Source organism: Candoia aspera, chromosome 4 (genome assembly GCF_035149785.1).
Source record: "Candoia aspera isolate rCanAsp1 chromosome 4, rCanAsp1.hap2, whole genome shotgun sequence".
NCBI classification, from domain to species: Eukaryota; Metazoa; Chordata; class Lepidosauria; order Squamata; family Boidae; genus Candoia; species Candoia aspera.
Window position 1 is genome coordinate 70340837 of NC_086156.1, and position 12423 is coordinate 70353259.

The window sequence follows — 12423 nt, forward strand, 5'->3', positions numbered from 1 at the left end:
TAGCATCTTTTCTGCATTCCCCCTTCAGAACTCAACCACTCTTTCTAGAGTACTGATTCTTACCTCGTGCCGCTTGTCCATTGGTAGATTGGAAGGACCCAAAGTCTGAATGGAGCTGATTATTTTCTTCAGTTGAGGATCACTGAAGTTCTGCCAGATGTGGCCATACCTCTCCTTAGCCTTTTCCCCCCAAAGTTCTGTGAAGTTTTGCTCCTTCAAAGAAGCTGTTATCTGTAATAGGAGAAGAGGGCAAAGTACACACAAGTTAAATTTTATTCACCCCTTCCATAGTCTTTGTTTGGAGAAGTTGCTGAATCACTTTTAGGACTGCTGAATCACTTTTAGGACTGTGAAAGAGTGGGATGCGTGCTGCTGATAAAAAAAGAAGGAGTACCTTAAAGATAGTTTGGTGTTTGAAGTTCTAGGCTAAAGGATTTCTGGAAACATGCAGCAAATAGAGCATTTAGCTCTTCAGAGCCATAGGGATGACAAGGCAAAGAAAGTGAACCACAGCTCAGAACAGGCTTGATTAAAAGACATTAAGGGCCTGATTATTTTGGAACTTATTAAAGTTTTATTTATAGATTATTCATTTTTATTTCTAACTTTCCTATCAATGTGTGACAAGACCACATTGCCTTATTTTAATTAGCAATCAGAATATTGAATGCTGGTGTTAAATGATTGTCATGTTCACTGATATGGACAGTGCTTGTTTAGTGCCAATCAATTTTAAAGATGGATTTTACCAACTCCTACAACGGAGATAGTTGCACGTGCAGGGGTTGGAAGGGCAGCGATCGCCATGCCACGCCCTGACTTGCCACATTTAGAAGGCTTGCCTGCTCAATACCAAGAATTTGCAGACGTATTTGGGGAGATGGAAGCAAATCAGTTACCCCCCACCGGAAAACTGACTGTGCAATAGAGTTGGTCCCCAATGCTCAATTGCCCAAGCCAAAAATTTATCCAATGACTCAGAAGGAGCTCGAGGCATTACGGGACTTCATTGACAAAAATCTGTCAAGGGGATTTATTGAACCTGCTAATTCCCCAGTTGGGGCTCCTGTGTTATTCCGGGAAAAGAAAGATGGCACGCTTCGACTCTGTACGGACTATTGAGGGTTAAATTCCGTCTCTATTGTCAACAAGTACCTCTGCCCCTCATGAAGGACATGTTAGCTCATTTGTCAAAGGGCAAGATTTTCTCCAAGCTCGATCTTTGCGAAGCCTACTTCCGCATTCACATAAAAGCTGGGGATGAGTGGAAAACTGCTTTTAATTGCCCACTAGGATCGTTTCAGTACAAAGTCCTCCCTTTTAGGTTGGCAGGGGAGCTCGGAGTCTTCATGCAATTGATTAATGAAGTATTACATGATCATTTGTTTAAAGGGGTCCTGGTTTATTTAGATGATGTTCTCATTTATACTGAAACCGAGGAGGAACACGAACGCCTCCTCAGACAGGTGTTACGCAAACTTCGAGATGCCAAACTCTATGCCAAACTTTCCAAATGTGAGTTTCACAAAACCCAACTTGACTATCTGGGCTATTGAGTGTCTGACCGGGGTATAGAAATGGACCCTGAAAAAATTCAGGCGATTCTAAGTTGGGAACGTCCCCGCACCCGGAGGCAATTACAAAGTTTCCTAGGGTTCAGTAATTTCTATTGGCAATTTATCCAGGGGTTCGCTGAGATTGCTGTGCCCCTCACTGATTTACTCCATACCAAGGGCTTGGAGGAGACATGCAAAGTAAAAAACCCTGGGGCAGTGCTGAATTGGACGCCTGAATGCCAGGCAGCATTTGAGAAATTAAAACCCCTTTTCACTGCTGAGCCTATTCTACAGCACCCTGATCCTGAATGCCCCTTTGTGGTCCAAGTTGATGCTTATGACTCCTCTACTGGGGCTATTTTGTTACAAAGGGATTCAGAAAATCGCTTAAAACCCTGAGCTTATCTATCCAGGAAATTTTCTGAAACAGAACACCGTTGGCATGTTTGGGAAAAGGAGGCGTTTGCTGTAAAAGCAGCTTTAGAAACCTGGCGCCATCTCCTTGAGAGCGCTAAATACCCTTTCGAGGTTTGGACCGATCACAGGAATTTGGAAGCCCTCCACGCCCCACGACATCTCAGCCCTAAACAGATTCACTGGGCTCAGTTTTTCAGTCGCTTTAACTTTCAGTTAAAATTTATTCCGGGAAAGAAAAACTTTCTGGCCGATGCTTTGTCACGTTTACCTCAGGACCTTGACCAGGTGGCAAATGTGGTTGGGACTGTTCTCACTGAACCACAACTGGGCTTGGTTGCTGTCACTCAGAGCCAGACCCATACACAGGCAACCCCGCCCCCAGCCCAGTCTGGGAAGCGGAAAGTGCAAGTTCCTTGTCAGTTACAGAAGGACTTTCTCCAGGCACTGAAATCTAACACTTAGTTGCTAGCTAATAGAGACAATGTTTCTTTTGAAAACGGTCTGGCATGGGTGGAACACCACCTTTTGTGCCTGAAACTTTAAGAGCTGATGTTTTGCAGCGTTACGATGATGATAAACTTGCTGGACACTTTGGTTTTGTCAAAACCATGCATTTCGTTTGCCGTCAATTTTGGTGGCCAACCTTAAGACATGATGTAAAAGACTATGTTGCTTCCTGTCCTGTTTGTGCCATGTCAAAATGAAAAGGGGGGAAACCACAGGGGCTTCTACAGCCAGTGGCCAGCCCATCCCACCCCTGGGATGAGATTTCTATGGATTTCATTGTGGACCTACCTCCCAGTCAGAAGAAAACTGTCATTTGGGTTGTAAAGGATTTTTTCTCTAAACAAGCTCAGTTCATTCCATGTGCATCCACCCAGTCAGCCCCACAATTAGCATGCCTATTTCTCCACCACATCTACCGCCTCCACAGTAGCCCCTCCCGTTTAATTTCTGATTGCGGCACACAGTTTACTTCCCACTTTTGGAAATCATTTTTAAAATTGATTGGCACTAAACAAGCACTGTCCACATCGTCCCATCCATAGACTGACGGTTCTACTGAGATTTTAAATGCCACTCTTGAACAGTTTCTTAGAGCATTCATTAACTACCATCAGGACTATTGGGTGGAGTTGTTACCTTTTGCTGAAGTTGCTTACAACAATGCTGTGCATCAAAGTACCGGACAAACCCCTTTTTGCATGGTTTCTGGTCACGACTTTGTTCCCATCCCTGAACTTCCACAGCCCCCTTCCCAAACATGTTCTGCATCTGACTGGGCTGTTAAACTGTCTGATTCCTGGCCAGTTATTCAACAAGCTTTGGCTGATGCCCAGGCTGCTTACAAGTCTCAAGCTGATAAGCATCGTTCTTTACAACATGACTTCAAAGTTGGGGATCAGGTGTATCTATCTACTAAATTTATCAAATCACCTCAACCCTCTAAAAAACTTGCTCCCAAATTCATTGGTCCTTTTCCCTTTGTTCATCTTGTCAATCCAGTTACTGTTAAATTGGAACTGCCTCACAATTTGAAACGCTTGCACCCTGTTTTCCATTGCAGCTTGCTTAAGCCTGTGCACCATTCACTGCATTGGCACCCTCAGCCTCCTCCTCCTGCTCCAATTATGATTGACGGCCAACAACACTTTGAAGTCAAGGACATTGTTGATTCTTGCAAGCTTCGAGGCACCCTGCAGTATCTGGTCTGATGGAAACACTTTCCTCATCCTGCATGGGTGTCTGCCCACCATGTTAACGCTCCTGATTTAGTTAACTGTTTCCACCTTGCTTATCCTTTGAAGCCTGCTGCTTAATGTACTCTTCATTTTGGGGGGGCAGTATGTCATGTTCACTGATTCAATGTAGTTTATACATCGTAACGTTTCACATGCCATGGCGCTGACGCGTGTTTCTGTTTGGGAGGGAGCTGCTGTGAGACCTTGTACCAAGCTCTGTATGTGAAATCAGTACAATGGAATGTGTTTGGGTTATTTTCTCTGCTCAAGGACTTTTCCCGCAGACCATCCGAAACTGTTAGGAGCACCTGGGATTGTGAACTTGAGAAGATTCTACTGGGGGAGGGATTTCATTTGCACCGAGGGTTTTTAGTTTGAATTTGGCGCACTTTCATCATTCTCAGCTTTCTCTGTGATCCTGCATACTATTCTTTAATAAATCACATATCTTTGAATTCCTACTCATGAGTCTGATGGTGTTTTAGAATAGGCAACCATTACAATGATGCTATCAGCTAAAACCAATGACTTGTATCTGTAGTTAGCATAAAATTGGATATACTCCCTTGAAACAGTTTAAATCCCCCATTGATGTAAACTGTAATACCTGAGCCAAACCACAGAGCAAAGTAAGACATGCATTGGATTAGAGCCACAGTTTGTAAGAACATGAGATGAGCCCCGGGGCTCAGGCCAAAGACTTCTCTAATGCAGCATTTTGTCTCAGTCCACTGAAAAAGAAGGACAACTGGATTTTTGATTTGTAGCCCAGTAGAATCTCCAGCTGGAAATTTTGAGGGGCCACAACTGGGGTAGCTGGTTCATCCATTGTATGATGTCTACATGATTCAGATGTGTAAGCACAGCAAAGAAGGCAGCTAGAGCAAAGCAAATAGTTACAGGTGACTTACTAAAGTGAACCAAGCCACATTTTTGTAGTGGAAGACAGCCCCTCAACACTAACCGCCAGTCCGATAGAAAAGAGAGGACCTTTTCCAATAAAGAATTAATCAGTCATGTAGAGGAATCTCTCCTCTGGAAATGTTAGCAAGGTAATTGTCTGTATCACCAATTTTCTGTCTCTGGTTATGTTATTGGTTAAAGTATGTGGAGCACAAGATCTTTCTTGTACAAGTGGGGATACTATTTTCTCCTTAAGAAGAAAAAGCCTTTAATAGCTCCTTCTCTCATTAAAACACCTTCCCTAAGAGTTAACTATATCTAAGGAAATTAGACAAAACAAAGACAGGAAAAACATTTTGTGGATGTTCCTTTGTTGGTGACATTTATTTCTGGAGCCATTTCTACAAATACATACATATTTCTAAGTCTTACCTCACAGAGGCATTTTATGGAATGTAATTGCTTCAAACACCATCTACGTGTAAACTCTCTGTATAGCAAACTATTCATATAAAATACTTCTTCAAACGATTCCAGCAATTTTCAGTGCCACTAGAATAAGCATGTTTTACATAAATGGCTTCATGTAAGTGGTCTGTCTCACTGCAGCCAATAAACTAATCCTAATAGTAATAGACACTTTTCTCCTTTTTTAACACTTCCAACCTGTTCTTCCACCTCGCTGGATCTGAGTATGTGGGGACACAATACCCTTAAGAAATACCACATGGTTTGCTTTTCTCATCCATTTCATTCATTGAAAACTGCAAACTATAGTAATCCACTGCTTTTCTACTTCTGCTAATCTACTATGAGGTGGATATAGCCAAATCCCCAAATCACTGTCTCAAAAAACAAAAAACAAAGAACCTGGAGCAAGAGTAACTATCAAATAGAAACCCCATTAAATTCACATCAGTGAAATCAGTACCTGCATCCTGTCAGTAACTACATCTTGACATAATAGTAACCAATGGTTTAGCACAATGATTGGGAAATTGTAAAAACAACCTGAAGAAGGCAATTACAAACTATTTCTCTAGAAAGAAAAATACATTGATGTGTCCGTGAAGTCACCAGTTGTCAAATTTAGTCAATTATATTAGTAAATTTGGTAACTTCTAAATGTTTTGGCTTTCAGTTTCCATTGATCCCAGCCAGCATGGTCAAATGGCAAGGGATTCTGGAAATAGTCCAAACCATCTGGACAGCATCCGATTACCTATCCCTGCTTTGGTCCATCCACAGCATACATACAGGAATTAAGGTAGCACAGCAATTGCAGCACTAGGGAAAGCTCCAAGTGAGCAGCTTATTCCGATGAAGGCTAGAATTTCTCTATTATTTCTATGCCTAAGGCCAACAACCTTGCCTGACCAGTGTGTATCCTTACTTAAAGTTCCTTAGCATCCTTTAGGGGACCACCACCTCATGTTTCTTGCCATTGGGTAGGCTCAGTGGATAAGAACACTCTTAATTCTTCAGACAAATCAGACTTGGGAAAGCTGAGAGGAGAGGGTACTAATGCAGATTGCCAATCATTAGTCTTAGGTCCAGTATCAGGAACCAGGTTCTGTTTTTCAGCTGACAGAGCACTAGACCTGAATCTGATTGCTTCTCTAGCTACCTCTTGGTTTCATCCCTGGATTTTCCCTTTGATTTCATCCTTTCTGCCTGAGACCCATGGATACATTTCCATACTTTTTGTTCTCATTTGCAGAATGTTAAATCAAATTCTTCTCTAGGGATTATTGACCCTCAGGTGTACCTCCCTCATGAATCCTCAAAAATAAAAAGAAATTACTTGCCACCCAACTCTGTTCAGTTGCCAGTTTTTGGCTTTGTCTAATGCTGCCTTGTATAAAGCATATCTCAGAATTAGGTCCCAAAGACCTCCCTTTCGATGAAGGGGACTTTTTCAGTGAAAACCCTCCTTCTGCAATTCTATTGAATGAAATTAGGAATGCAAAAATGTTGCATTTAACAAGAAAACAAAATCAATAAACCACTGATTTATTTCTTTTATGAAACTACTATTTCTTTCCACATTTTACGTGTGATACTTGAATTAGAAATCTAGAACTGGCCCATCCCAAGATTAAATTTATATGCTTAACAATTTGACTACATTCAAAATCTTTAAGGAGGGAGAGGAAAAAAAGATCAGATCAGAAGAATTGCAAAAAGTTATTCTCAAATTAATTGCCCCTACTTCTTAAATCCTTCCTGGAAATACATAACAATATGAAGTTGCTTATGGCTATGCATGCATAAGTAATGTTCAGTGTATCTTCCAGCCTATTCTGTTTCAAAAGAAACATGGGAATAGATGACAATCTGTAAAGTGCCTGAATAAGCCAAATTCTATCAATGGATATTAGAATGCTAGGCAATTTGAGCAAACTATAAATAAAGCTGAGTTTGCCAAGGTTAGGCAATGACAAACCATTGCTAGTTGAAAACTGAAGCAAATTCTTTTGATGTTTTTCTTGCATCTATGCTGCAGGAGGAAAGTGGTAAGGAAGGTGCAAATATGTGCACTTAGTTCAACTAAGTATAATAGGTAAAATTATATTTATTGGCATCAGTTAAAGGTGCATTCTATGTAGAATGTACTTTGGACTAAAATACTATCCAGCTTCTATGCCGAGAAAAGCTAAATTGTATAAAACATGCTTATATTGGCTTGCTGTTTTTGCCTTATACAGGGAACAACAAAGAATACTGCCATCATGTCATCTTGATGGCCATAAAAGCTAGGTGTCTGCTATTTCATTTTTAAAAGTTGGTTCTCAAGATGCTAGACACTCCACTGGATACCAGATATGCCACAACATGTTTGTTTTTTTACTCTTTAAGTTGGATAAGTGATTAAGTCCCAGCCAAAACCATGTAGGAACCTTCCTCAAGTTCTTTGGAAGTTCTTACCAAAGGTGGAAAGGCATGCATATATTGGAGTAAAGTGGAACCATTTGGATTGTCAGTTCCACTTGATTTAGCTAGGCTGAGAAGGACTGTCATCTGAAAGTATCCCCTAATCCATTTTACACCCAACACATTTTAGTCTTGTTTTGGCACACTCTTTCCTTACAGTACATTAGATTGTGCTCTTTCGATTGCATGTATATAACAGGAAAAAAGAGGGGGGGGGAAGCTAAGTGTGGCTGTAGACACAGGAAACAACAAAAAGGTGTCTCTTTTCTTGACATACCAGGTGTCAATTTTCAATACAAACTCAAGGAGAAAGAAAATTTCTAAGGAGAAATATTACCTGGGGTATTATGACATGTGGCGAAAGAAGCAACACTTAGCAGGGGATAAGCCAAAGAATCAAGAAGTACTCCTACACTTTTGCTTCCAGAATTTTTCAGCTATCCCACCTCTTTTAGCCTAGGCAGCCTGTTTGTATTTTAGGTAGCATCGTTTTCAGACATTTATTTATGCAGATGAAATCATACATGCAACACATGTGAAATAAGTATTGTTTTGCTCATCTAGAAGGCAGTGCAACTTTGTCTTTTACCCTTTACTGCCTCTTATTATTGCTGAAACACCACATTTCTGCACACCAGATCAGGAAGGCACTCTGGCTAGGCAGCCCACCAGCCTAAATTGCAATTTGGAAACCTAGGCACTTAATATTGGGGGATTCAACTGAAATAAATTTACAGATAGAAGTACTGTAAACTTCATGTTTTTTAATCTTCTTTATAATCTTCTCTTCCATTTGGGTACTGAGGAAGATGTTGATAGGTTGCTTTTAACAGGTCTTAGCTATGGATTAATATTTATGATTACTAATTTATGTCATTCATTTAGGGCACAGTCCAGCCACAGTTAATCACTGCTGGGCTTACCTGATTTCAGGTAATAGCAAGTTTTTAAAATTTCTTCCCAGAAATCACTAAAACTTAATCTAGATCATACCTTTAAGATATTTGTCCTCTGTGGAGGCCATGGGTACCACAGGCTAAAGTTCACACAATGGAGGAAAATAAAATTTCTAGCCATTTTAGAGGAAAACTGCCTCTAAATGTAAGCTCTTATCTCAAAAATTTTGCTGATTGTCTTTCACGATGTTCTGGCACACTTTTCTAGTTGTTCATCCCAAGAAGGGTGAAAAGAAAGCTACTTGTTAATCTTTCACATATTTAGAGTCAGTCAAATTGAAACATCATAAAAGCCATCATTATTAAATAAATACTTGAGAAGCTGAAGTTCTGGGCTTTTAAATCCCACCACTCCCATCCTCAGTTGTATCAAACTCACCAATAGTACCTTTATTACTCAACAGCCACACAAGCCAGCTGTTCTGCTGTGGTCCAAGATTCAATCCTTCTGTTAGTTAGTTTACTGAGTCCCTAGTGAAGTTCAGCTATATTTCCACCACAGCATCACTGAAGAAGTACTATCTCTAATCCATCCTTGACTGCCCCTTTGCTTGCAACCTGACCGTTTCTTGCTTTCCTGGAACATTACATCCTTTGCTCATGTATAGGTTTTACATGAGCAAAGTGTAAAGGGGGCAGGAGAGAAAGTAAAACCCTAAATCCTGCTTAGCAAAGCAGCCCTAAATTACTGTCTAGATGCGATGTCACCCTATAGAGAAACGAGTCCACATTTTATTTTTTTCTTTGCAAGCCTTGCAACTTTCCTACCAAAATATCTCTTCTGTAGTGAGCTATTAAATTATGTCTGCAGAATATTTTGTAAAACTCAGAAGCAGTCACTTGCTTCTCATAAATATAATTGGATTAATATCTCCTTCACTTCACATCAAGAGACCAATCTGCAAAGAATGCATACAAAGAGAAATGTTAGTCAATAATTCCTAGTGGTTCCTGGACTGCGTTCTTGATGGTCAGAGTTAACAGCCACAAACCATGTTCTGTTTAATATTTAATCCCATCTACTGACATCCATCATTCAAACACCAAGTTACTAATTGTGAGGACTGAAGTGAGATGGGGAGGGGATGCTCTAGATACATTTACCAATTCTGGAAGAGTGAGATCTGTAAATAAATAAAGTACCATTAGCACACAGCAAAGCACACAGGATAGAAGGGGCAATTCCTCCCTTCTGCCATAACTTCCTTCTGTCCTATCCCTTTTTAAAACTAAATTGGTGTCTGTGAATAATCAAGTTTATGTTTGTACTTTATGGAAAACATGTCTTTTTGTCCATCCTAAATGCCTTGCCATCTACTGTAATTTCATTAGATAATCTCAGTTTCTAACAGTATGAGATACTGTGTTCTTGGTGTTTTCTGAACTTGCTTTCTCCCCTGCAGACATTTCATTATCAGGATAGGTAACATTATCAGTCTAAGGGGGAGTGGTGTTTGTTGGCTCTTTATACGTAGTACAGTAGCTTGTCCTACCAAATTTGATTGGGGTATTACTTCTTTGTTCCTGTTTATCTGGTGCTGATCCCTTCTTACCTGGGTGTTGGTTAGCAGGTGTATGGTGAGAATGGATGTGCTGAGGCTGTTTGCCCCTTTCCTTGACCTCTGGTTGCATCCTTTTTTTGAAATGGTTTTTTGAATAGTTTATAAATGAAACTTATCTCATGAGGGAATGAGAGGAGAAAAAAATTGTATCTACTTTTGCCAACCCAGGGTTCATGCTTTCTCTGCTAATCTTGCTATATTTTTCTAAACTAAAAAGACCCCAATATATATATATGCCTTTCTGTATAGAAGGGTTGCTCCACCCCTCTGTTTTGATTGTTCTTTTTGTAGTTGTTTCAAATTGTTTAAACTTACAGTTGATAAACTCTAACCTGCAGCCCTGAAAACACTGCATAGCAGTGAGTTCTGGAAATTAAACATGGGGTCATTTTTATCTCTGTCAACTACCTGATTTACTGCTTTTTATAGTTCTGACTTTCATTCCTTCAGATTGCTTCACTCTGATACTGAATGAACTCAAGGAAGGGAGAAGCAGAAAAAGCACCAAAGTTTCACTAGAAGCAGCTAGATATTATTTGAACATGAGATGTTAATGGCTGAAGGTGAGCAACTCATGAGTAAGTTTGGTCTGGTACGTTGGGTATGCTATGGGTCCCGTCAGCCAAAAAATGACAGTTGGTGGGGACCAGAAGGTGCGCCTTCTTTGCCATAGTGCCTGCCCTCTGGAATATTCTCCAGAGATCAGGATGTCCCCCACCCTGTTGGCCTTTCATAAGGCCATGAAGACCTGATTATGTGCCTGGGCCTGAGGCCCCAGGTGTGTTAATGGCCCTGTTTCTTGGCTATATTAACATCCATGCATTGTTTACTTGGCAGCCATGTATATTTATTTTCTAGTTAATTTGTAGTTAATTATTTCAACTGTTTTATAATTCTTATCATTGTAAGCCACCCAGAGTCACTTGCTGAGATGGGCAGCTATAGAAAATAAATAAGTAAGTAAGTAAGTAAGTAAGTTCAATGATAAAGTCATTCTGAATTTCCCAGGCTTATAAAATGGCTAAAGTTAAGATCAGTTATATTTTGCTGTTTTATCTGGTACGTTTTTGTATGTTTTATTATTTTACTAATCTTTAAAATAGTTTTTTATTACTTTGCGATATGTTCTGAAAAACCTACACTGAAGCAGGATATACATTATGTAAAGGAGTGAAGTTAAGTCACCTTAAGCAAATCGGCTTCTTAGTTTAAAAATGGAAGACTAACATGCTTAGAGGAGGCCAGAAAGGACTTCGCATTACACAACCACCACCGTAGTGCACTAATAGATAAAGTGCTAAGGATTTGGGGGAACAAAATGCATGTGTAGAGATGGACATTTAGCACCGCCACCAAATCCGAGGGTGTATGGGGGAGACCGGTCTCTCTTACGACCTTTCACTTGTGAATGACAGAAGCGTCCAGTGAGAAAACGGGCTGAGAACATCTGAAGAAGAGTCGTCTTAGCGAGAGCTTCTCCCTCCCCCCGTCGCCCCCGATCCTGTCCTGTCCTGCGCTTCGTACGGCAGCGGGAGCTCGCAGGGAGGGCAGCGTGAGGTCAGGAGCGACCTCCGCTTGCTTACCTGCTGCTGAGCGTTGTAGTCTGTCAGGTCGGTGTTGTAATTCCAGCTGGCGGAGATGCTTTCGAAGAACACAATTTCCCCGGTGCTGTTATAGTCGTCGGCGAACTGGCGGGCCCCTTCCTCGGTCTTGTTGTAATTGGGAGGCATCAGGGAGGCATCCAAGGCGAATGCCACCCCAAAGCAGAGCGAGAGGAAAAAACCCGCCACCGGAGGCATCTTGGCAGGAGGCGCAGCTGCCCCTGCGAGCTCCAGATTATAAACGCCGCTCTCCCTCAGACCCTGCCCACGGCGCCTCCCCGCGCTCAGCTGGGAGCAGATAAACTGGAAGGCTGCCTCAGCTTCCCATCGCCCTGCCCGCCTTTCAGCAGCGGCTCTGAAGCTACACCCGTAACACCAGCGGCGGCGGCGGCAAATCACCCGCTGAAAGGACAGCCCCTTGCCTTGCCCAAGTCCCCTCAGCGGGAGGGAGAGATCCAAACGGAACGGGGGGAAAAGGAGAGCGGGAGGGGGTGAAGAAGGAAGTACCATCGCGCCCTTTCAGGGAAAAAGGAAAACCAAGGACTACGGCCAGGCGAGAAGCAGCAGAGGCGAAATGGGCAGTTAGGAGGGCTTCAGGGGAGAACAGCAGCCTGCAGAGCGAGCCTGCTTCCGTGAGGCGACTGTCTCAGCCAGCAGATGCAGGGCGCCCTCCACACCATTCCTCCTGAGTTCACTGACCACCACCCCACCGTGTGAACACAGCTACCTTGCCCCCGCCCCCCCAAACCAGC

At 41.8% G+C, this 12423-nt stretch overlaps 1 protein-coding gene across 1 annotated transcript in view; it reads right to left on the bottom strand.

The window, feature by feature from the left end:
- ACE (angiotensin I converting enzyme) overlaps positions 1–11886 on the bottom strand; it is a 47592-nt gene extending 35706 nt beyond the window's left edge. Inside the window, exons 1-2 of the mRNA XM_063300425.1 lie at positions 11654–11886; positions 64–231 (exon numbers count right to left, since the gene is read on the bottom strand). Coding sequence (XP_063156495.1) covers positions 64–231; positions 11654–11869 — 384 coding nt within the window. The 5' untranslated portion in view covers positions 11870–11886. The remainder of the gene's footprint in view (positions 1–63; positions 232–11653) is intronic.
- Between the last annotated feature and the right edge of the window lie 537 nt (positions 11887–12423).